This window comes from Thunnus albacares, chromosome 19, assembly GCF_914725855.1.
Source record: "Thunnus albacares chromosome 19, fThuAlb1.1, whole genome shotgun sequence".
In the NCBI taxonomy this organism is placed as follows: domain Eukaryota; kingdom Metazoa; phylum Chordata; class Actinopteri; order Scombriformes; family Scombridae; genus Thunnus; species Thunnus albacares.
In genome coordinates this window covers 22652159-22673635 of record NC_058124.1, presented here as the reverse complement: position 1 = coordinate 22673635, position 21477 = coordinate 22652159, and the positions used below count along the sequence as shown (strand labels likewise).

At 39.4% G+C, this 21477-nt stretch overlaps 1 protein-coding gene across 1 annotated transcript; it reads left to right on the top strand.

Annotated features, from left to right (window-relative positions):
* The first annotated feature begins 1581 nt into the window (after positions 1-1581).
* klhl43 (kelch-like family member 43) lies at positions 1582-19588 on the top strand. Its single transcript, XM_044335257.1, has 7 exons — positions 1582-1845; positions 12434-13047; positions 14196-14344; positions 14818-15164; positions 16843-17142; positions 17233-17408; positions 17804-19588. Exons 2-7 carry the CDS (start codon positions 12734-12736, stop codon positions 18600-18602), a joined length of 2085 nt encoding a protein of 694 aa, XP_044191192.1. The 5' UTR covers positions 1582-1845; positions 12434-12733; the 3' UTR covers positions 18603-19588.
* The last annotated feature ends 1889 nt before the right edge of the window (positions 19589-21477 follow it).

The following is a 21477-nucleotide window of genomic DNA, read 5'->3' as shown; positions in this document are numbered from 1 at the left end:
AATGTGAAAGGAGTCATTCATTGTGACAAACTCACCCGACACTCTTCGGCTCTGCAGAGAGTTTTAGTGTCTTTCAGCGATTTTCAGCAACAAAGCTGAAACACAAAGTTAACGATCAGCTGGTAAAGAGTCGAGATTTGCTGGAGACCAGAACTGGGTTAAAATAAGAGTGAATATTGGACTTACATTCATCAGGTTGACAGAAACACGGAATAAGCAACTGTTTATTTTATATATTTAATGATCTCATTTGTTTATTTATAGGGGACAGTGCACGTTAATCAACATTGACATTTTATTTTAAAAATATATCGCAACTCTTTGTCCTAACAATCTTAAACAAACAATACAATCAGACAAGTGTAAAATAGTACAAACAAGTTAATCAATAAAAAACGTCATTCATGAACACATATCTGAGTAGATTTTAACCACAATTTAAAGGACAGACTTTTTAAATAATTTTTATCTTAAAACAACAGTCAGGCATCCATATGAGCACTGGTTTTCCTCGCTGTAATCATTCCTCCTGTTCATACTGGCTGTTAAAAGATCCCCTTCAGATGTGCTTTCAATGTAAGTGATGGAGGTCTAAATCCACAGTGTGTCCACACAGTCATTTCGTGCAAAAATACATTTCAAAGTTTATCTGAAGCTTATACGAGGATTCAGCAGTCTGACTTAGTCATATCAAGTGGATATCTGCCACATTTACTTTTTAGCATCAAATTCCCTCTTTGTGTTTCCCTGTTGAGCTGTGGTAGAAGTATAGTGACAAAAAGAGGGACTTTGGTACTAAAAAGACTGTAACATTGAAAGATATCTACTTGATTTGACTCATTTGGATGCTGAAGCTTCATATTAGCTTCAGATAAACTTTTTTTACGTCTATTTATTGGATTTTTTTAAGGACAGGTACATTTTTACACAAAAGGAGGCTTGTAGATTAAAACTTGACAGTCAATGTTGTTGTTATGTGTTTGATACAATGAAGGAAAACAGTCTTGGCAATATTACTCTTCTCCAAAACATACATATATTCCCTATGGAATATGCTGCATACAAGAACAATTCACAGGAAATATAACTGGTATATACACATATTACTTTTTTTCTTCAGATTACAAAAAGTTAACACTGAAAATAAGTATATCTTTGCAGAGTTTTACATCTTTAAAAACCATAAGTCATTACCAGTATATACTATATTTAAAGTTAGTAGCTAGTTGGTGGGTTCACCATTTCAGACCAGACATACTTTAGATAACATGTTTTAAAGTCATTCAAAGTGACAGAAGTCGAGAGTTTTTCCTGTTTTGATGGTGTGAAAAGCGAATGAGTGAGAGAACCAGTCAAACAAGAACCAGATAAGAAGGACTGGAGCAAAATCTAAAATTCAGAATGTCAAGGCCACGGGGAGGGGAGGTCGGTGTAAGAAGAGATCTGACCTCTTATGGGATATTTTTGGAGGGGAGGGCACTGAGGGGTGCCTGTATTTGGAGATGGAGGTGGATGTTGGAGGTGGGAGGTGGAAAGCGACACAAGAGGGTTTGATGTGAGCTCAAGGAGGCGGTGCCGGAGGCTGGAGGTTGTTGAATTATATGTCGCAGCTTTGGTTTGGACCCTGATTTCCCTTTGACACTGACTAACACACACACACACGCACACATACACACACGCACGTATATACAAACACAGCACTCTGACAGACTGACAGAGGACGGCAGGACGAAGCAAAGAGGAACCCGAGAGAACATCAACAAAGCAAAAATAAAGAACGTAATAGAGAGAAGCTGAGAGAGGAAAAGGAAGAAGAGCGAGGAACCAGGCAGGCAGAGGAAAGAGGTAAACTGAGTTTAATTTTACTTGATTGTTCTTTAAAGAATTGAAGCACTTCTGTGTCTTAAAATCTCCACTTTTGCACTTTTATTTCAACTAAATATCCTCAAGTCTTGCAGTGTGACGACGTGAAAAAAATAACACTGATGCACTGCAAAAGAAAATGATGCATCGTACAGTTTCCATCTCTTTTTGATTGCATTTATATTAACGACTGAATGGAAACAATGTGAAGCAGTTACCAGATGCTGTTAGGATCCCTACGATAGTCCTTCTTTTTCCAGTCCTTAGTTGTAAAACACACACACACACACACACACACACACACACACACACACACATATATATATATCCCGTGAGGGTCAGCAACTATAAATACCCTCCTGAGATAGGCGAAGGAATTCTGAAAGTGGCGAGGAGGGAAGCAGGGAGGTGTTTAATGTGTGTATATTTACAGCTACAGGTGGGGAACAAATGAGCTGAAACACTTTAAAGGACGAGTTCACAGTTTTTCAAGTCTGTCTTAAAACAACAGGCAGGTGACCAAATGAACATTGAAATAGGTTTTTCTCGCTGTAATCATTCCTCCTGTTCATACTGACCGTTTGAAGATCCCTGCATAATGCACTAACAATGTGATGGGGGACAAAATCCACAGTCCTCCTTCTGTGCAAAATGTATTTAAAAGTTTATCTGAAGCTGAGGGGCGTAGCGATGGAGTAGATGCATTGCTAGATAAGTCCGCAAATGACCAATTTAAAACACTTTTTTCTTTCACTTTCCGACCTAAATTCTTTACATTATGGCTCTTAAACCTATAACACAGAAGACTAAGAAAACTGTGCCAAAAAATACAACATCAGACTTCTGTTTGAACGAAGAAAAGTTTGGCGAGCTAAAACCCACGAGGTGAACCTGCAGCAGTGGAGACGGCGTCAGATAAGTCACAAGAACCCTTTCAATCGATCTGCTTTTCACAATCACAAAATTGAATAAACACCAAGAGAACAGACTTGTCAGTCTATCAACTCAAATTCAAAAGCTACAGTCAGACGTCACGGAGATCAGAGAGCGTTTCCAGTCACTTGAAACTGGTGTCAACAGTCATGCCAGCTGGATCGATGAATTGGAGTCACTTTGGAGTCACTAAGTTGGATGACCTAGAATCCAGGACCAGACGTCAAAACATCAGAATCGTTGGGATCCCTGAGAGTGTCAAGAGAGGCCGACCTACCCAGTTCATCACAGAGCTGACACCAGCTGTACTGGGAAAGGAACTCTTCTGAATGGAGCTCAAAGTCGATCACGCATGTCAGTCCCTCACTGCCCGGGCAGTGGCATTAGCTGGTCTCTCTAGTTCACTAGTGTATTCTACATTTGAAGTGGTTGTTTAGTTATGCTGGGGCTGTTAGTTCTTGTCCATTTTTTGTTTGTTTTCTTTTTTTCTTCAGTTTTTTTTATTGTATCTTCTATACAATATGTTTGATGATGTCACATGAGACACCAGCAACTCAAACAGACTGGGAGGGGTATAAAGTGGTGAGCTGGGATGTGATAGGTCTGGGTCATATAATTAAACATGCTACAGTTTTTTCACATTTAAAAGTGTTGTCAGCAGACATCCTGTTCCCACAAGAAACACATGTGAAACATAGATTTAAAGATAAATTAAAGGTCAACTGGATAGAGCAGATTCAGCCATTCTACTCAAAAAAGACAGGGACCCTTTAAATATGTCTTCCTACCTTCCATATCTCTGCTCTGGATGGAAATGAAGGTTCTCAGTAAAGCTGCGTAAACACATTGACAAATTAACACACCCTGACCAATCAGTGTTTGTACCCCGCCGCCATATTTACTTTAATCTACACCGTTTTTTTAATATAATCTATCACGATCACAAAGAGGAGGGTGTGGTCATCGCCTTAGATGCAGAGAAGTCATTTGATCATATAGAATGGAAATTCATGTCATCAACCTTAAACCACTTCCGCTTTGGAAACACGTTTATAAATTGGATTAACATCATCTACACTCAACCAAAGCCTCCATTATTACTAAAGGTGAGATATCAGAGCCGTTCTATTCACATAGAGGCGTTCGTCAAGGCTGTTCTCTTAAATAAACTCACATTATTATTACTATTCAAATGCATGAAACAACCCTCCACCTGTCACTTTTTGCAGATGACATAACTGTATTTATTGCGCCCTAAAGTGTCTCTTCACCCTCTTTTATGTTTAATAGTAACTTATGATAGCTTTTACAGATACGCTGTTAACTGGGAAAAGAGTGAATTGCTTCCAATATCAGATAAGTTAGATTTATAGTTTCTACACACAATGCCCTTTAAGATTGTGAATAATCAAATTACTCCAAGTAAGACCCATTAGCTGCACCATAATAGTGAATTCTGGACCACATTACCAATCTCTCTAGTTGGTCACATTAATGACATAAAAATGGTTTCGCTTTTAGATTCCTGTACATGTTTCAATAAATAGACTTACTTTTTTTTTTTTATCTGAAGCTAATACAAAGCTTCAGTCGTCCAATTGAGTCAAATATAGATATCTTATAATGTTACAGTCTTTTTAGTGCCAAAGTCCCTCTTTTTATTACTATACTTCCACTGCAGCTCAACAGGGAAACACTGTCTGAGGAAACATAAAGAGGGAATTTGATGTTAAAAAAGACTTTAAATGTGTCAGATATCTACTTGATATGACTAACTCAGACTGCTGAAGCCTCATAAAAGCTTCAGCAGTTTTTGCACTAAATGACTGTAGACACACTGTGGATTTTGGCCTCCATCACTTACACTGAAAGCACATTTGAAGCATCTTTTAACAGCCAGTATGAACAGGAGGAATGATTACAGCGAGGAAAACCTCTTTCAGTGCTCATATGGACGCCTGACTGCTGTTTTAAGACACACTTGAAAAATTGTGAACTCGTCCTTTAAAATACAATAGAATATCATTGCAATTAAAAGCAGTTTCAGGATTTTATGAATGAATAATTTGACCCTTGAACCTTAAACAGTCACCTATAAAGTGAGTTTCCATGGCAACATAATACATCTTAGAGGTACATAAAACCAGATGTTTGCTGTTCGAGTTGCTGATGCATCAGTTGTTAACACACTGAAATACAATATGATGTAGTAAACGGAAAAATTCTCAGTGATTTATAGAGTTACAGAAAGCTAAATCTGTGTTTGACTTCCAGGTTCACTTCAGTTCCACTAACTCTCAGATGTCAACATATACAGCTGTACAAGATTTCTTTCATCACTCTGAAAATTAACTGAACTGTTTTTAAGTGTCAGCTAATCCAAGTCGAGTCTCAAGTTCACATTTTTATGACTCTGACTTGTGTCCAAGTCTCAAAGTCTGCAGCTTTGCATCTGCATATTTTAAGAAAAAATGAACATCTGTGTGACATTTTAAAGATAAAACAGGAATTACTCTCTTTGTATTTAACTGCTCAAAGAGTCTTAACCAAGCTATCAAAGCCTCATTGGTTTAGTTGGTTAGTCGTTTTGGGTAAACAAACACATTTAACAGGATATTTGCATGATGACTCTACAAAGTGCAGCCTCAAAAATGACCACTGAGGAGAATCAGAGCATTTAAGAGTCCAAAATAAACATGATATTCACTTGTTGTGTCGACTGGAGGGACGAAGCACAGAAACAGTGAAGGAGAAGGAAAAAAGGATTTGAAGTCAGTGTAAAACAGCTACAGTATATAAGTTGCAAAACATTAAATTTTATATAAGTTTTAAAGTTGATTATTCCCCCAAAAAAGAAAAGAAAAGTCACAGTCAGATAAAGTCGGATACTTTACTCTCTGTTTAGGCAATCTGAAGGCCGTCAGAAGTAGCTTTTTTTCTCCATTATCATTACATTTAATCTTATTAATGTGGTATAAAAACTTAGTTACTATGATGTTGAATCATAAAAATCGATTTTTCAATCACAGTAAACAGTTCAGACAAAAGTTTGTAACAACTAGAGTGCTGGTTTTTGTTTGGTTTTGTAGTTCCTGCAAATTGAATCATTTTTCTCTATAACACAATACTTTTACATGGTAAAACTGCTGTCAAAAAGTCAGATTCTGGTCTTAATTCAATTCTGACCAAATATGTAACTGCGTTTTGACTTTGTCAGGCTGTATAGTGAACCAGCTGCATGTTGAAGAGCTTTAAAGTGAGTTTTCTGTTTCTGGCTCACAGTTTGTTGTTACTCACCCAGACCAAGTCCTTAAAAAGCATCAAAACTCAGAGATCTTTACTGTGTCTGGAGTCAAAAGCAACCACAGTGTCGATTTAGGACCTGAGCTTTGTGTCAGATTTCACATTTTCTCATCTTTGCTTCACTTCTGCCCTTTCATCCTTCCAGTTAGTGTTGTTAGACAGATGTATGTTGGTGGATCATTACGGCAAGTTTATCATTATTTTTACAATATTTGTGATCACATGATTTACATTCATATCCCTTACACCACCAAGAAGCCCCATATTTTTACAATCTATTGCAAATCGGACATTTTATTGTCTTTAACTTGCTTTGAAAGTTTTTTGAGTTTAATAACCTCATAACAACAACGTTTTTTCTCTCAATTACATCCCAAAATCAGTAGCATCTCTAAGTTTCTTAACACTTTCTATCACCAAGATCTATTTCACATCACTGTCGGTGAGAAACACGCCAAGCATATTCATCATCTTCCTGATCTTTGGCTGACATTGTCCTTTTCTATTATATATAAGTGGAGATTTGAAACAAAACTCATTACTATTAATACTGATGGTTACAGCTGCTTTATCACTGTAAATGTTTGTTGTAAAACCATTAAACAAGGGGATTAAAAAAAAATGCTATCAGCTTTCAGCTCTAACACTTGCATATCACTGAAACGTGAATCTCTCAAACTTGGAGGTGAGATCATCATAGTGCAAAAAGTATCCCAACTCCATAAACTCAAACTCAGCTACAGAGAGACCTCATGACCACAAATATATACTACGTCTCTCTTCCTTGACCTCCCTTTTCTAACACCCCTCCTCATTTACTCCGTGTCTGAACTGGGCTCTTTTTAAAATAGCCCTCACTGGCTCGGTGGCCAATGGCCTCCACACATGGACAGAGCAGGGAGACGATACAGGACGGTACAGGACAGAACAGCAGCTGTCGTGGGTGTCATATGAAGAGGAGGGGCTCAAACTTAGAGACTGTATAGGCTGTAACTGTAGGATGTTGCAATCCCCCTGAAACAGCGGCTGTGACTCTCATGAGCCAAAGTATAGATATAGACTCTCTCCAACAAGGCGTCTGAATGAGTATGTTTGTGATATTTGTCAGCAGTCCAGAGTTTCTGTGAATGTGACCGTCTCTGTCTAATGATGACAGAGGAGCAGAGTTATTGAAAACATGCGGGGAGGTGATAAATTCTGTGTTGGAGCCAACTGGAGACAAGAAGTGACAAAAACAAGATAGAAGCCAAAACATTTAATCTAAAAGTAAAAAGAAACGGAAGAAAATGTCAGATAAGCATTTAAATAAGTACACAGATCCATTGATTGTGTGTATGAGATGTAAAAAAAAAAAAAAAAATCAAAGTCTTGGTGACGTCTCAGACAAACTAATCACTTGGTAACCGAGTGATTCATTGGCATGAAAATAATCTTTGCTCTGCATAGATCAGCCTGGCAGAAATATCTGGGACCAAGGTTAGTGCAGGACGCAGCTGCTCTGTCATCCACCATACTGGGGATCAGACGTCATCCCCCCCCCCACCTCAAAACACCATCATCATCTTCATAAAATGCAAATAAACCATAGTGAGCAACAGCATCTCGTTTCAAAACAACAGGCTTTATTAGTAACCTTTTAAATATGGTCTTGGAGAGTATGTAGATTCTTGTAATGTCTTTCTATTATTGTTAAGTATTAGTGCAACTGACAAATGTTTTGGAAATGCTCCAAGCTTAATGGATCCATAAATTTGTAATCATTTCTGAGGAGGTTTCCTGAAAACAATGTAATTTGCCGCTAATTAAAGGTAAGATAGAGACAGTGTTCAATTGGTACCATTCCACTTAATTAACTCCAATTAAACCCAACGTTTTACAGCCAGTAGACTAAGCTGAACATGCAAAAATGTACAACTCAATTTATTCAAGAAGAAAGATACCAACAATAAATGTACAACATCACTATTCTCCCTATCAAGAGTACGAAAATGTTTTTTTCCCTCCAGGAGACCTTCAAGTAATTGTTGGGGAATAACTGGGGAAGAAAACATCGAGGATTCAAGTGTTTTATTTGTCACATTCACAAGAAATATGTGCAGTAAACTGTAGTGTGAAGAAATTATTAAAGTTGTGCTAAAAGACTAGTGTGAAAAATAAGAATTAGAAAAAATATTTAAAAATGCTAAATGTATGTATCACAATTGTCACTAAACCTTACACAAGTGCAAATGAGACTAAGAGATGACTAGTAAAATGAAGCATTACGAGCATTTTCCATATTTTGAACTACATGCTACAATCTACTCTCATATGAGGAACTTGAGTCCCGAGATAAAGTGTTCTGCATTTTCAAAATGTAATCCAACTCTAAAAAGTTGCAGATGTCATTAACAGGTCAGATGTCCGTTTGCCTTATGACCCAGAAAACCTGCTGATATCTGCGTGATATTAAATACAGAAATATTACAAATGAAGATCTAAAGGGATAAATACAGAAAAAAAACAATGTAAATGCCAAAACATTTCCAAGAACCTGCAATTCTGGGTTTTAAATATAAAAATGTGGTCAAAAATGCTTTAATCCACATGTGTAATAGATTATTGTGAAAGCTGTTAATGTAAACTCAGCTGGACAGAAACGGAGCTCCGTTAGTGTTCCTGTCAGTGACTCTCATTTCTGATCACAACACACTGCTGCAGGAAAACATCAGCTTCAGTTTGCAGGTTCTGGATCTATCTGGACTGGATTTATTTACATCCTCAATCCTCAAATGTGTCTCCTCAGTAGTTTAACGGCTTTCCTGAGTTTCTCATGGAGAATAAAAACTTCTTCTTCAGTGGTTGTTAATGGCAAAACAGGGAATTTAACAGAAAGTAATTGCAGGTTGATTTGCGGCTGCCAGGTGGGGATGTGTATGTGGGTCTTAATTCAAAAAGAAAAAGAAAATAGTTTTAGTGTGTAAGAAAAGGAGGAGGGAGGTAATCTAAGCACCGGGGGCCCCGCATTTTATTTTTAGAATCAGACCTCAGTCAGCTCGTCAGTGAATCTGCGTTAAGCCTCATAAAGAAACACAACTTTGCCTGACAACTGACATAAGTGTCGTTTTGTGAAGCTTCAGTCAAAGCTGTGTTTATGAGGCGTGATTGCAGAAGAGAAAACAACGGTGTCCCTCATGATAAATTGCATAACTTCAGACTGGAGAGCTGTGCAGTAAATCCACATTCTTCTGATTCTGATTCACTGTGAGTCTTTGTTGTTGTAGTTTGAAGGTTATTACCTTGTTTATTGAGTTGTTTGGAAACGAAAACCACCGGCAGAGGTTGGAGTGAATGTTTTCATGCTGTCAGGAAACTTTTGTTATTTTTTTTAAGTGACACTATCAAACTTTTGAGAAAAGAAATTACATTCTTCCCCTGCTGAGCCTCACTTGGTCTGGTAGCTAATGTTAAACATTAAGTATTGCTGTATAACAGACATTACTGAGTCAGTGTTCGGACTTCATGACTCCTCTTCACTTTGTGATACTGTTACAATAGCTTAGCATGTTAGCAACAGTAAATGCTAAAAAGCAGATTAGCATTTAGCATTAATAACTGTCATTAGTAGCCCAGAGCAGCCTGTCACATATGTCACGAGTGCGCTGCAAGATAAAGTTAAGAATCTGGCTGCCAGAATGTTATGTTAAAAAATGAAGTGGTGTTTAGTGTTTAGGTTGGGCACGATTTAAAATCTGGCCTCGGGCTCCAACACTGTCAGGGCCGGCTCTGTTTGTAGCTACAGTGGCTGCCATTCAGCAAAAAAACAGTCTTGCTTTAAAGCACAAATGTAAAAAGTAGTTGAAGACTTAAGTTGGTAAAAGATTTAAAAGATGAAAGATGAAGCTTTCAATAAAAATGTACAAGTTGTCAGTATTTCTGTCTGAATTTATGTGCAAAGCAAAGATGCAACAAAAGACACAAGTTGTGTTGTTTCTCCTGACATTTCAGTCAGAAAAGAGCATTTGACCGAAATAAATAAGATTGTGTCCTTTGCTTTGTTATGACGTTGAGGTTGAGAAACAACGAGTTTGGCCTAGATTCTGAGGCTAACTTGTGTTATTTTGTGAATTATGAGTCATCACCACAAGCCTGAGGTCCCCAAAACAACAAAAACCATCAGATAAAGGTGAATGCCAACTGACCACAAAAACAGAAACTTGACAAAAACATTGTCGACCAAGGTCCAACGTTGGGTACTTTGTTGACAATTTTGCACAACAAAGATCTTGGCTTTGTAAACAAATGCCTTTCTAAAATTTGATAAAATCACTACTTTCTTTTTCTTATGTTAAATGTAATGAAAAGGTAAATATCATTGTCACTGTTGGAGCTCGGAGACTCCATAATAGTTGACCAGCTGCATGAACAGAGACAGATAAAGAAGACGTGCACAGTTTCACCTTTAGCTAAGTGTACATTGTTCTTGTGTGCAAACTGTATGCACACACACAGAGTTTCTGCATTTTTTCCATTGGAGTTTTGGTTCATTTTTATGGTTTTTCGAATCAAATGACAAAAGAGACAATGACAAAAACACGAGAACAGAAACATCCAGTTCTTTCCACCCCAGACGTCACGCAAACAGCCAAACCAATAAAACACAAAAAGTACAAAAAAAACACTACAAAGATTATAGATATACTGTATGCCAGGAAACTCCACACACCATTTCTCCCATTTGTTTATTTCAGACACTCTCTGTTCTCTGCACATCAGCACTCAGATGTGACCCCCACCTCCCCCCTCCCCCCTCCATCCCCCGCCCACTCCGCTCTGATCTGCAGACCGCGGCTCATTGCGAGCATGAATAAGATTCCCCAGTTGCTCTGTGGTGGAAATACACAGCGTGTGAAATACAGCAACGAATCTTGTGGGCTCCGCTTTAAAACACAAACCCGAGACTGAGCAACGGACACTCGCACCTGTCATTCACGCTGCTGCTGCTGCTCCACAGTGAGAGAAGCTGTGGAAGGGGTCAGAGTTCATATGTGATCCTCAGTTGGATTTAGAAAAGGTGTTGTTGGCACTCAGTGTGTTGTTCTGCTGCGGTGGCGTGCAGAGATTAGCAGAGTCATGTGCATCTGTCAGTGGGCTTGGTGTGTCTGCCAGCGACCGTGAAACAAACAATACTGTGATTTAAAGTCTTGAGAGCTGCCAGACGCGCTCCAGTTGTTTATCAAGAGTGGTTGGAGCAAATGTTTAATCATTTCATATATACAGATATGTTGTGGCAGATGATCTTTTTCCTCCAACTGAATGTTTGAGCTTCACTGTGCAGAGTTTGACACATGAAGGCTGTTTTCACAATCATCTGCTGAAAGTGGAAAGTTTCTCCGTGTTCACCTTTACTTAAGGTTTACTTAAGATTATGATTTGTGACATCACAAATAGTTTGGAGCCAATCGTGGTCCAATATTCAGTTTACACACGTGTGATGTGGAAACTTGAAGCCTCCAGTGCACAAACACTGAGAATGAACTTCACAGTGAAGTAGGAGACATCTTGTGACCAGATTTTTTAATGAGGGAGAAGGAGAAGATGTTATTTTAATAATTTCTGATGACGTAATTGATTTTTTTCAATGGAAAATCCATATCAGACACAAATCATTAGCAAGCAAAGTATTTTTATATATCTTAGTACATGTCTGGACGGGATCTTTAAGAAACCATAACACTGTTTTCACACATCGTATCCTATTTATTACTAATTAAATAAAGTTTACATAACTGATGAATATAATCCAAAATTCTTAAGAGTTTAATCTTCCTTGAGACATCTCAACCAGTGCAGTGAGCTCCATGTCTTCTTTTATCATTAACACTACAGTAGTGTGGTGTCTTTGTATAAAGATTGATCTGTAATGTCACACAATGATAACACTAGTTCAGGATTAATTTACTGGAAGCTGATTTTCAAAATAAATATAAATTACTGGCTAAGTGGAAGTCAGACAAACACATCAAAATATCCAAAAAAAACTGTGACCTGGTGGAAATTTATGACTTAATGTAAAATAGATGTAATAAATTGGTTAAAGAAATGTAAAAACGTAAGTATGTTTGATTAAAAAAACACTGCAGAGTTTCTATTCACCTTGTTCTACCAAATAATCTCAGGTAGAAAATCTAAAATCTTGCTAAACTGGGCTTTTTATTGGGCAGTTACACTAACATGTGCAGCATTCGCACACATTTTAGGACAGTTAAAGACCAATAACATAAGGAGTGATCAAACAGCTTGTGTATGAACTTTGCAAGAGATAATAAAACTGTATTTTCCTTCTTTTTTTCAGGTGCTGTGTTACACCGAAGCCACCAACAATTGACCTTCATACACTGATCTGTCAAGAAGACAGTAAACACCCCCACCATCTAGTCTGTCTGTATCACAGCAGGAGAACAGTCAGAGGCTGTTTGTTAGTGAGAGGAAGTCAGTAGATATCTCAGTATCAGGAAACATTTTTCACTGTTGATCAGTTGGATTGTTAGAAAGTGATCAAGTGTCCTCGTCTGTCAAGAGGTCGACTCATTAACTTTACCTGCAGTAGAGAAACATTTACTGAAGTAAACCTAAAGTAAAAACCAGTCAAACTATGGCCCCCAAGAAGAAGGCCTCACGTCAGAAGAAGGTCGCCGTGGACACCATCACTCAGGTCGCCATGGCGAACGCCCCTGCCCCGCTGAAGGTGGAGAGCCGTGGAGACGGTGTGGTGGTGGTGGAGAGCGGGGTGAAGAAGATCGAGCAGATGGCGGCGCTGGACATCGCTCAGCTGAACAGCCTCAACCTGCCTCTGCCGCCGCCCGTCATCAAGCCCGGAGAGAGAGGCCTGGGTCTGGGCAGCGAGCTGACGCGACCCCTGCATGGCAATGCCCTGTTGGAGGAGCTCAGCAAGATGAGACAGGAGAAGTATGTTCTGCTACTTGTTGTATTGTATCGTACTGCAATTCAAACTGCACAATTATGATGCAATATGATACAGTTATAGTAAAATTATGATACGATACAATGAAAATATTATACGATAGGATACAATTACGATAACATTATGATACAATTAAATTCTCATACAATACGATACAATTATTATACGATACAATTATTATACAATTCTGATATAATTATGACACAATTATGAAACAATACAATTATGATACAATACAATTATGACACAATTATGATACAATTATGATACAATCATGATGCAATACAATTATGACACAATTATGATACAATTATGATACAATTATGATACAATCATGATACAATACAATTATGACACAATTATGATACAATTATGATACAATTATGATACAATTGTGATGCAATACAATTATGATACAATTATGATAGAATACAATTATGATACAATTATGATACAATCATGATATAATACAATTATGATACAATCATGATGCAATACAATTATGACACAATTATGATAGAATACAATTATGATACAATTATGATACAATTATGATAAAATCATGATACAATACAATTATGATACAATTATGACACATTACAATTGTGATACAATTATGATGCGATACAATTGTGATACAATTATGATACAACACAATTATTGTACAATAATGATACAATACAATTATGATGCAATTATGACACAATACAATTATGATACAATTCTGATACAATTATGATATAATACTACTATGATACAATTATGATACAACACAATTATGGTACAATAATGATACAATACAATTATGATGCGATACCATTATGATACAATCATGATACAATTATGATGTGATACCATTATTATACGATTATGATAAATTGTGATACAATTATGATATGATACCATTAAAGCACAATTATGATATGATTAAAATGTATCATAATCACTCAGTCTGTTGTGCATGACCCCACTGGGTTGTTAGATATACAGTCTCGCTTACAGTAAAAAATAATATCATATTACTGTTCATGGTAACTTGTCATATTATACTGCGATGCTGCATCTTGTATTGTAACATACTGTATTACTGTACATCATCCGTCTTTCTGTTTCCACCTGCTCTCCTCCTCAGGTTCCTGACTGACCTGGAGTTGGGCTGTAAGACGAAGGCCTTCGACGTCCACAAGCTGGTCATCTCTTCAGTCAGTCAATACTTCAGAGAGATTCTGGCCAAAGACCCTGGCATGAAGCGCCTGGAGCTCCCCTCCCTCTCACCTCTTGGTAGGCCATTCTAGATTAACCTCTTCAATAAATATTAAAAAGTAAAGAGTGAATAAGTGAAGTTTATTTATATTCTGCTTTTCATTCAACTATAAAGCATAATGAAAAGGCACAGATGGTCTTTATAGTCTGTTCAGACCTGCAAGGAAGAAAATACAAAATCCTACAACACGTTACAAATATCAAAATATCAAGGAGTTTTTCTTCATCTCCACCAGACCCACTGGTGTGTCTGTCACCATATATGCTTGTAAGGTAACCAAAAAGGGCCAAAATTTTAGTAAAATTCACAAAAGATGCCACAAATGTCAAACTTAACTTAACTCTGGGGATATAAGAATAAAAATAAAAAATAAAATGCCAAATATTCTCTTTATTTTTCTCATTTTAAAGCTTTTAAGCTAAATTGATGTGATGATGAATGATAAATGTGTGGTTACGGATTCAGGTTTGAATACACTCTCTGTCCACAGGCCTCGCCAACGTCATCACCTTTGCCTACCTGGGACGTGTCCACATGTCCCTCTACACCATCGGCTGCACCGTCTCAGCCGCTGCAACCCTGCAGATCCCCCAGCTCCTCAAGATGTGCATGGACTTCCTGCTGGCCGAGTTGAACGTCCAGACCTGCGTCTACATCTGGAACATTGCCGCCGCCTACGGCCTGGTGCCTGTGTGCGACGCTGCCCGCCGCTTTGTCCTGGAGAACTTTGTGCAGTTCGCAGAGACGCCGCTGTTCACCCAGCTGACCCTGGAGCAGATCTCTGCCTTCCTGCAGGAGGACTCCCTGGTGTTGCCTTCTGAGGTCACTGCCTTCCAGGTCAGAGGTCAAACATCATCTTTACAAGTCAAAGGTTGAAATTTGTAATTGGAAAATAAGTTTTCTTTTTTTTTTAATTACTTTTTTTTCTGAATCTATGTTACATTCAATTTTAATCCAGATTTAACTCAAAAGCTTCTTGCCATTAAAAAAAAGGTTAAATCCATAAAAAAAATCCACCATCATGTGAACTTTCAGTTTTCTTTCTGAAGACAGATTGAATTTGAACCTAATGGTTGGTTTAAATCAACACTTCATTTATAAAACACTTTTGAAACTAAAACCTACAAAGTGTTTCAATAAAAGCATTTAGCACAAAATATCAAAAATAGCAACAAGAGAGCAAAGCGGAGAAACATTTCTTAATTGGAAAAAGCATGATTGAGCATACATTTCTTAATAAGAATAGAAAAATCCAGACAAGAATCAAATGAAATTTTTACTGTATGTATAGCTTGAAAATAGAGGTTAAAGGTCACAGAGAGTGCTGCACTCTCCAGTCCAATATTAAAGACCTCGGTTTTATCCTCATTCATGTTTTCATTTAACCAGGACATCTCTTGACATAAATGATCTCTTTTACAAGGAAGGCCTGGCCACTATGGCAGCTAAATGTTGAGAAAATTCTGGGTAATCCAGTCTTTCACAGAGTCAAAGGGCTAAACTGCTGAGATCATCACATTTGACATATAAAGAGCGTTTTCCAAATATAAGACATAGTAAAACAACAAATTAGAGACCCACCCCAACAGAAAATCAAATACGACTAAAAACAGACTGTGTTTAAAATAGCAGCACTGAACATGTCATTATAAATCACCAGTCAAAATTCTAAATAGAAAATAAACCAGCACAAGTATTAATCACGTCTCATATCCTAACTGAGGAGTAATGTCAGGTCTTCCAGGAGGTGATTGCTGACACTAACAGTAGCAACTCATTGAACTGCGGGGCTTTCCTGCTATTTTCATCCAGGCCTAAAAACAGACCCCAGACCAGCTGTTAAGAGCCTAACTCAGAGCCATGAATCCAAGCCAGTCACCTGCAGGTCTACTGTGAGCAGAAATTATAAACTCGCAATGTATGCAAGAAGAGAGCTTGTTTATTAATATACAACTCCTTTAGGGACTTAAATAGCTGGGCAGCTGAGGGGGAGCGAGGAAGTGATATTTGTATTTATAAACTAAACCAAACGTGAGTCTCTCAGTGCTGGACTCAACGTGACTCCACAGTGGACAAAATTCAGTAATCCATAAAATGTAAACACAGTGTATCAGAATCAAAGAGCAAAAGCTTCTTTAAAATTAACCCTTGAGGAAGAAATCGATGGTAAAAGAGCCGCAGAGACCAAACTCTCCACAAAGAGTCGCTTCAGTAGACCCGAAACTAACACAGGAAAGACACATGGCGGGTTTTGTCATTTATGAAAATGCAGGAAACCACTAATTGGCCTTTTTCATAGATGACATTTTGACATGTCACAGCAGGAAAAGCAAAGGTTTAATAACAGTTTTAACTAGACTTGCAAGGAGTTATACTGGAGCCAAAATTCATGATGCAACTTGAAACTGAAGGTGCACTGAATCTGGGCTGTGAGGTGGTCAAGACTTTCACTGAACAGGGCTCAAATTGTTGGTTTAATCTCTTCCTCATTCACTGACATCGTCCTTCTCTCCAGCTGGCCATGAAGTGGCTCGACTTTGACGCCGCTCGTCACCCCCACGCCGCAGAGCTTCTTTCCCACGTTCGCTTCGAGACCATCCCGGCCAGCGAGATGGTGAGCCAGATCCAGCCGGTGCCGCGCATGATGCTGGACCCTCAGTGTCACCGCCTGCTGGTGGACGCCATGAACTACCACCTGCTGCCTTACCAGCAGAACACCCTGCAGTCCAGACGCACGCAGGTCCGCGCCAGTCAACAGACTTTGCTCACCATCGGCGGCCGGCCGTCTCTCACTGAGAGAGCTCTCAGTCGCGAGGTCAGTGCTGTGTGTGTTACCTTTACGCATTCGCTCGCTCAGATAAAACCCAAGAAAATCCCTCATTGACCTTTGACCCCCGGTGTCCAGGTGATGTGGAGGGACCCTCGTGAGGGAGGAGCCAACTGGCGCCACCTTACCCAGCTGCCAGCGAAGAGCTTCAACCAATGTGTGGCTGTGATGGATGGCTTCCTGTACGTGGCAGGAGGAGAGGACCAGAATGACGCCCGCAACCAGGCTAAGCATGCCGTCAGCACCCTCAGCAGGTAGGAGGAACAACAAAATTACGGTTATGTGCAGGATTATTTGTTGTAGATTCAGAGAAGGGGTTTCTGGCACAACTGGTCTAAAGAGGTCAAAACTCCAGCAACATTTGTAGTATATAGAACAACTTTGTTGTTTGACCAACGCGTTTCAGCTTGTGGCCGTCATCCAATGACCCTGGAGTTTTGACCTCTTCAGGATTATTTGTTGGCCGGATACACTGTCTTCCTGGAGGCGTCCAGTCTTAACCACAGACCAACTGCCACACAATGAACCTGAGGGTTTTGGGGGCTCCTGGGGATCTGGGTCCATGGGACAGTTGCCTTCTTTGTCAGGTTGTAATCCATCCTTGCACACTCTAAACATGACTCTCCCCTCTTTGTCTCGCCTTCATCAGATATGACCCTCGCTTCAATACCTGGCTCCACCTGGCCAGCATGCGCCAGCGCCGTACCCACTTCTCGCTGGCAGCCAGCGGCGGACGCCTCTTCGCCATTGGCGGCCGCAACGTGGAGGGTCTGCTGGCCACCACCGAGAGCTACCTACCGTCCTCCAACACTTGGCAGATGCGTGCCCCCATGGAGATGCCCCGCTGCTGCCACTCCAGCGCCACCTTGCCCTCTGGAGACATCCTGGTGTCTGGTGGGTACATCAACTGCGCCTACTCCCGCTCAGTGGCGTGCTACAATGTGGAAACCGACACCTGGAGCGAGAAGGCCTCCATGGAGACACCCCGCGGCTGGCACTGCTCCGCCACCCTCGGAGGGAAGGTGTATGTAGTAGGAGGAAGCCAGCTGGGGCCCAGCGGTGAGCGCGTGGATGTTCTCTCCGTTGAGGTCTTCTCCCCTGAGAGTGGAGTGTGGAGCCGAGCCGCCCCCCTCCCGCTTGGCGTGAGCACCGCCGGCTTGTCCCCGCTGGCCGAAAAGCTCTACCTGCTGGGAGGCTGGAACGAGGCGGAGAAGCGCTACAAGGCGGCGGTCCAGAAGTACGACCCGGCTACAGACAGCTGGTCCATGGCTGAGGATCTGCCCGAGCCCACTGTGGGAGTGTCTTGCTGCACGCTGTCCCTGCCACCCCGCCAGGCACCGCGCCGGCAGCAGCACCGCAACACCCCGGCCCACGAAGACCAGCAGCAGGCCGTAAAGAACCGAAGCAGAGAGAGCAGCGTGGCTCCATCACAGATCATCACGGCGTAGAGGATCATCACAGAAGGCAGAGACTAGAGGAGAGGAGGGACAGTAAAACCTCAGGAGAACATCTGGATCATGCCTGCTTCTCTTTCTCTTGATGTGATAAAGTTGCATCATTTAACAACCAAAAAATAACAATCATGATGAAGAATTTAATTGGACAAAATTTGCTTATTTTCCATAGATTTACACATTTTAGATGAAACAGAGGTCATGAATGTTTCCTGCAGGGATTTCATGTTTCCAAAAACATTTTGCTTGACATCTGTCCTCCATTATTATGATTACAAGAAAATAAAATAATTTAAGATGTAACCGGATACAGATCCATGCAACTGTCATGTATCTGTGCAAGAAAGAAATGAGAGCTTGCATGATCCAACGTGTTCTCAGGGGGTTTTTGAGTGATGGAAAAACAGAGGAGAAAGAGGTGGAGAAGGGATGAAATGGAGAGTGGAGCAGGCGGAGGTAGAGAGGTGTAGGCAGGATGGTGAAGGATGGAAAGAAGGGAACAGTAGCAGGGGCTGTTTGAGGGGTTTGGATTTGAACAAGCGTCACTGTGAATCCACTGGCAGTTTGTGTATAAAGATGTATCTAGGCAGTGTGTGTGTGTGTGTGTGTGACGTGCAACTGTGAAAATAGGTGTGAATGTGTGTGTGACAGTGAGTGTGAAGCGAATGACAGGAGTGTGTGGGAGCTATAGGAAATGAGCCACGTACTGTTTCTGACAAAAATTTTTGCAATAATCAATTATTTCTCATCAGCAAACTTGAAATATTTCTCACTATCGATGCAGACCAGCAATAAATAAACCTGTTTATTCTATTATTTATTTAATGGATATCTTGCAGAAGTGGTGTAGCTGAATTGTGACAGAAATAAATAAAAAAGTAGATGTAGAATTAATGATTTTATAAGTACGATGAAGGTGAACACTAGAGGACAGCAGCATAAAATCAATAACACAGGTGAGATTTAAAAAGAAAAAATGTTAAAAAAAAAACAAAAAACAAAAATGAAAAAAAAGTGCACAAGCATTTTCTCTTTTAGCTCCACTATCAGCTCTTTCGAAGACAAATACCAAGTAGATTGAGAAAGAAATGTGAAAATGCAATTGTACAATCTGAAAAAAGTGCAGAAAAATTGAAAAACATAAAGAAAAATCCAAAATGTTAAAAAAGCAAAACAAAAACAAACAAACAAACAAACAAAAAAAGCAAAAAAAGAAGGCATGTAAACACTCACCTGTGTTTGCGTTTTTAACCCCTGCCATCCTCAGACGACTCATTTTTACTGAAACTAAGACAAACTACCGACTGAAGAACCAGTGAGACTCCAGCAGGTGGAAACCGCTAAGAGCTGTGGAGCACATTGAGATTAAATGATAAATATTGTTTCTCATTTGACACAATGAGGTTAATCTGGCTCATTTGATTGGCTAAATCCCTCTGTATTTGTCTCCTTTCTTGGCACTGGATGAGCTGCGGGACAAACATTACAATGATGGTGGTTGTATTTGTGGGGTTTCACTGAATAAAGCCAATCTGATCAAAAACATGCTGATTCTTTGATTTTTTTAAATTTTATTTCCTTTGTCCTATCTTTACAGACAGCACTGCTGGGAAATGTAGCCTGACCACAGGAAGAGATTATTTGCTGCAAAAAACATGTCATTTGTGATTATATTGACCATTAAATTCAACAATAAAAGAGATCACTAGTTTTTAGGGGTCAGATAATTCAATTTTCAGATCGAAGCAGATACAAAAAAGCACATTTTGAGCAGAAAAGGTTTATATATGTGTATTGTTGGAAAAATCATCTGTATTACCATTATATGCCAACACAGACCTATGTGTTATGTGTGCAGCGTCCTTTAAGGGAATAGTTATAATTAATAATTTTTTAATGCTGGAGGACATTAATAGGCCTACCACGCTCATATTTTAGGTTGACATTAAATATGAAGCTACAGCCAGCAGCCGGTTAGTTTAGTTTACCATAAAAACTGGAAACAGGGGGAATATTTAGCAGCCTACCAAACCTGTTAAGTTCACTATTTTTATACGTTATATCTCGTTGGTTTCATCCTTGTAAAAACCGAAGTGTAAAATCAACAATTAGCCGTTTTGAAGACGTTAAACGTTGGATAATTTCTTGGCCATGACGCCATGACAGGTAGGTTTCACTGGTTGCCTAGCAACTGCTAGAAGGCAAAAACATCCGGCATGACCCGCTCTACTCTGCCTCTGATTGGCTGACCCTGATATTCTTACCCTCACCCTAAACCAATCACTCCTCGTGCCTGAACCTAACCAACCAAACCAATGAAGGCAACAAGTACGAGCCAATCAGAGGCAGAGGAGGGCGGGTCATGACTTCTCCTTCCTTCCTGGGGTAAATGAAATACCATCCGGCGAGTGAGACGGATGTTTTTTAATGGTTTTTAATGTTTGTTTGCGCTTCATCACAAGTAATTGTGGAACTACCACAAAGTAATTATACTTTATAATATGTCTTGCGTTGAAAAACGTACTTAAGTAACTGTACGTATCAACAAAACACATATAACACTTACAGTATAAGAAAAAGTACTCGTGCAGTAAGAATTGCACGTTTGCAGTGTTATATATTATACAGGCCTACTGCATTACTGGTGTAATAAAGTGAAAGCAGTATTTTAATGTTTTAAATAAAGCAAATTTTACATATATTTTATACCTTTGGGTGGTTTGATTTTCTTTGGATTGTAGTTTATATGCTCAATAATTGTTTTTAAAAAATTAAACTACAAAGTAACTATTAACAATGTTTAAAATGCATTTAGTGGAGTAAAGAGTACAATATTTGCCTCAGAAATGTTGTGGAATAGATGAAAAAA

Coding starts and splice junctions, on each gene's coding strand:
- klhl43 (XM_044335257.1), top strand. CDS start 12,734: ATGGCCCCCAAGAAGAAGGCCTCACGTCAGAAGAAGGTCGCCGTGGAC. Junction 14,345..14,817: donor CCCCTCCCTCTCACCTCTTG/GTAGGCCATTCT, acceptor CTCTGTCCACAG/GCCTCGCCAACGTCATCACC. Junction 17,143..17,232: donor AGAGAGCTCTCAGTCGCGAG/GTCAGTGCTGTG, acceptor CCCGGTGTCCAG/GTGATGTGGAGGGACCCTCG.